Source organism: Gouania willdenowi, chromosome 5 (genome assembly GCF_900634775.1).
Source record: "Gouania willdenowi chromosome 5, fGouWil2.1, whole genome shotgun sequence".
Lineage (NCBI taxonomy): Eukaryota > Metazoa > Chordata > Actinopteri > Blenniiformes > Gobiesocidae > Gouania > Gouania willdenowi.
The window spans coordinates 23,402,286-23,407,025 of NC_041048.1; the positions used below are offsets into that span (position 1 = coordinate 23,402,286).

Genomic DNA, 4,740 nt, shown 5'->3' on the forward strand with positions numbered 1-4,740 from the left:
TATACCCCTTTAACGCTATAGAGTATGTATATTTCTTTGTACATCCAACCTTCAAACACATACTCATTTGGCCATAATTGACAACTTTACATAAGCTCCCACCATATGAATACATACCTATGACAGGCACTGTACGAGTTTAAATGAAACAATAGTCAATATTAACAGCCACTGAAGGAAAATGCAGAGTAAAGTGTGTGTGAGGGAGAGTAACAGCTGGAGTCCGGTGTGGCGCTGAGAAGATGCTTTGCACAGTGACAACATTAGGTTTTAAAGTTTATTAAATGCCACTTTTATTTGTTTATTATGTTATCTACAAAATAAAGTTTGTGCAGCAGACAGCGAAGTCTACCTGTCTCCAACAAAAATTCTTCAAATGTAATTTTGTGCTTCCCCACAGCAGGTGAGGAAACAGCAGCACAAACGAGATTCAGGGATGCACCTAAATCCACCCCACAGACTCTTATAATACAGCAAAATCTATGCATTTATTTTTGAAAGAGATTATTGTCATTTAAAAGCCTACTGCTGTATGTGAGGGGCCAGTTCCAGGTTCAACCGGTGGAGAGCCTCCTGGTGCAGGGGGAACTCCTCACACACACGATGTGAGATGGTGCCAACCTTGTGCAAATGCTTTGTCAAATTATCCAGGGCTGCTTCTACACACTGGCTGGTGGAGGAGACTTTGTAACGTTTGTCCATTACTTCCCGCAGCTTCCTTTCCCTACTGAGCAGGGTCCGAACACTTTCGGCCTCCCAGTCCTTGCTGTGCTGCAACTTCAATATAGCCGAGTCAAGGATGGAGCTGGTGTTGGTGAGCTTGGTCACTTGTTGCTTCTGCTGCATCAGACTGTTGCTTAGGCTCGTCTGAACTTCTTGTAGCTCGTTGATTGTAGTCATACTGTCATCTACAAGCTTCTGTGCTTCCTTGATGCTACGCTGAAGGCGTGAAATTGCTGTCTTTGTTGCCTGCATTTTACTTGAGTTACGGGGCTTCATTTTCCTTTTCTGAATATTGCTGCCCCACCTCTCCACTACTTTTTCACTCTCGCTGACCAGCTCCTTCTGTTGCTTCATCAGGCCGCTGAGCTGTATCTCCTTACGCCGTATTTCAGCTTTCATCATGCTGATTTTGTCTTTGTTCGTCTCAGAGTCCACAACTGCCTGAGTCTCTTGGACAATCTGAGCCTTCCTCTCCCAGAACATGATGTGCTCCTCGGCCTGCATCAGACTCTCCATGATCTGCTCGTTTTCTTCCTCAATGTTCTCCTTTTTGATCTGGAGGTTAAGAGTCTCCCAATACGCCTCCTTAAGCTTCTGATTGAACTCTGTCTCCATCAGCTCGTTCTCTTCTTCCATCTCTTGATTGAACACCTTGTTCTTGCTGAGGAGGGTGTTAAGCTTCAATTTATCTTGGTGCAGCGACTTACAGGTCTTCTCCATTTCTGTCTCTGCCTGGTGTTCAAATTCAACTTGACTCTCCAAGCGCATCTTCTTATGCAGCATTGCATGGTTTTCTGTCTGCAAAGTAAAGATCTCCCTGGTGTAAGCCTCCATCTTAAGCATATTTCTTACTGCTGTTTCCTGCAGTTCCATCCACATCTGTTTGTCTTGGCCTAAAGTTACTTCAAGCGCATTCATCTGAGCCGTTATTGTATGTAGCTTCCTTTCGAGAGGACTCATGTCTTCATTTGCCATGCTGACTACAATTTTGTTGATCTTATTTTTGTAGTCTGTAATCGTCCCCTGCTTCTGCTTAAGGAGCTTCATATGTGACAAAATATCAGTCCGGATGATGGTCAGATGCTTATTCAGTTGTCTGATTTCTTCTTCAAGGTCTTGCTGAGTGAGTTCCAGAGTGCCCACCAGAACATTGGCGTTGTGGCTCGCCAACTTTATTTCATTGATATCACTCTCCTGATGCTGCAGCAGACTTTGCTTCTCTGTCTTCAGAGAAGTTGTCTTCTTGATGAGGGAATGCTCATCTTTGTTTTTGTGGGGGAGATGCTGCTCCATGTGGGTGATGATCTTATTCTCAAGCTCCTGACGGATGGAACTTATTTTATCCATTTTCTTGCTGTAATTGTTGAGTTCAGCCTGCTGTGTACTAATGTTCATTTTGAGCACAACCAGGCTTTTTGATGTTTGCTCCAGTAAGTGCTCATGCTCTCTGTAGCGGCTCTGCAAAGCCTTCTGCTGACTCCGCTTTTCACTGATGCGCTTTGTGAGTGCTGCGCAGTCAGTTCTATACCATTCCAGCTCAGTGATCATCGTCTGATTTTGCTCTTCTATTGCTTTGATGGATTTATTGTATTTATCGATCTCCTCATCCAGCAGAATCAACTGCTGCCTGTCCTTAAATACTGCCTCCTGCTTGGCACTAAAAGGCTCATCCCATTTTTGCATTTCCAGCAGACTGTTGTTCCACTGACATAGCAACTGTTTACGTGTCATCAACAACAACTCCATGTCCATATTAATCTTGGAGAGGCTTTTGTTGGATGCCCGTGTTTCCTCTTTTAGAGCAATGATTTTACACAAATGCATATCTTTCTGCTGCCTCAGCCTGTCTAAATCCTTTGTTATCACATTCACATACAGATCCTGCTTTTGTTTCTCCTTCTCTGCTTGGCTTTTCTCAGCTTGTTCCTTGTGTCGGACATGTTTCATTGTTTTTAACTGAGAGTGCACCTCTTCAAAGTCTTTTTTTGTGTACAGACTGAGCAGCATCAGATTGTCCAATTCTGCCTGAAACTGAGTCACGCTGTGTTCAGCTTTGCACTTCTTTTCTGAATATTCAGAGCTTTGTTTTGTATTCACCTCTAATTGCTCTTGGACCTGGTTGTGTTTGACCACTGTCTGAACTTGGGCTGTTGTAAGGTCCTGGAGCTTTTTCTGCAGCCTAACCTGATTTGCCTGCTCCTTCTGCAGCTCACTCTTTAGTTTTAGGCTGTATCTGGCATCCTCCTTTTGTATTTTGGTCTTCTCTTTCAGTTCAAATTGCATCTGTTCCAACTGTTTGCCCAGTTCATGAGTCAGAGCAGTTTGATGTTTCAGGACCAGCTGATGATTATGGTCCAATACAAGAAGGTCCTCCTCCTTGTTTCCTTGTTTGGGATCTTCATCCTTCATGTCAACAGTAGTTATTGAGATGTTCATCATTAACTGTTTCTGAGCAGCATGTTCTGCTACACCGATGTTGTCAATTGCTGGTGAACTCACCAGTGGGTGAGTCTGAATCTCTACACTTCTGCCATGGAATGAATTTGAATTGCTCTTCATTTTTTTTTAATAAAAGCTTGTGAATGGTCCTAATGAATGGTAATTTTCCACAAAGAAAGACAGAACCAGTTGGCTGCCAGTCAAAAGTAAAACACTAAGGTCAGGAGAAAAACCTCAAAGGAACTGCCCTTGAATCTGACTGGCTTCTAAAAAGAACCCATATCAAAGATCCCAGCAGCAGGTCAGGGACCAGTGACATCATAGGAACTTGTCCTTGAATCTGTCCTGTCCGATTGTTCACTCTCAGGTGGGCCCTTTGTTGGGGGTTCTGAGTACTTCTCTGCCTCCTTTCCTACTTCTGTCTGTCCCCCTGCCTCGTTCTCCCCCCTCCCACATCCTGGCACTGTAGGCTAGGTCATGCTCCCTCCAAGGCCTGCTTGGAAAGATCTGGTGGGCCTGTGTAAAGCATGTATGGCATTTGTGGGGGGGGGGTTGAAGTGACGGCACATGATGCTGCTGGGCATGGTCTGTGCCAGGGGTTCCTTCGCGATCGCATTGGGCGAGGATCTGCTCGGTGGGGGTGGCAACAGTTTTGTGTGGGTTGGGTGGGTTTTTACCTGTGGGGGGCCTCAATTCGGAGCACCCACTCTCCCTCTGTTTACAGGCACCATCATTATCCTTAACTCACTCAGTGCCATTGACGTAATATTACGTCATTTCAAATCCAAACACTCGGTGCAATTGACGTAATATTGTTTTTTCACTGAAGTTGCTCGGATACACTGTAACAAAGCTTTACTGTGAATATAAAGCTTTTCTGTTAATGTAGTGACCAACTGATTCCATAAAGGTGGCAGCAGCGCCAGCTCATCAGTTTTTCTCAGTTTTTAATTGTTTAAAGGGGACATATCATGCTAAATTCACTTTTTTAGCCCTTAAATGCATTTTGATGTATATTTAGATTGTTTAGAAGTACAGAAAAGTTCAAATTAATCTCTTCAGGTGCTCCTTTGATATCTTTATATTCTGTTTTGGTCATATTTTTCAATCTGTTTCGATTTTTCAATTCTCTATTACGTTTTTTGAACAATGACGTCACAGTATTTGCAGTGGAACTGCCAAATTAGGATATCGACTTCAGGCCCAACACTTCGATCCGCCATTTTTATTTCTCGCTGCGATTTTGTAGTCCAAGCTCAAGGACGCCGAAGCTTTGAGAGGAGAAATCAAAATGTTCAGTTGTTGGATGTAGTAACCCACACGCTTCAATACACCGTCTCCCAGCATCAGAACCTTTTCAATTCCCTGGTTGAATTCTATTTTTTATGGAAATGTACCCACATCTGTGGGTAAGGTCATTTTTGTGTGCACAAAGCACTTCAAGGATGACTGCTTCAGCAACCTCTGCCAGTATAAAGAAGGATTTGCCGAAAGACTTTGTCTGATTGAGGGGTCAATTCCTTCTATCTTTGGAGACGACGAACAGAGCACTTCGGTCAGCTGTAAATAATGCTAAAA

General features: G+C 43.6%; 1 protein-coding gene across 1 annotated transcript; it reads right to left on the minus strand.

Annotated features, from left to right (window-relative positions):
- Window positions 1–522: 522 nt before the first annotated feature.
- LOC114463007 (coiled-coil domain-containing protein 40-like) lies at window positions 523–3,406 on the minus strand. Its single transcript, XM_028446208.1, has one exon. The coding sequence runs from the start codon at window positions 3,280–3,282 to the stop codon at window positions 523–525; it is 2,760 nt and encodes a 919-aa protein (XP_028302009.1). The 5' UTR covers window positions 3,283–3,406.
- Between the last annotated feature and the right edge of the window lie 1,334 nt (window positions 3,407–4,740).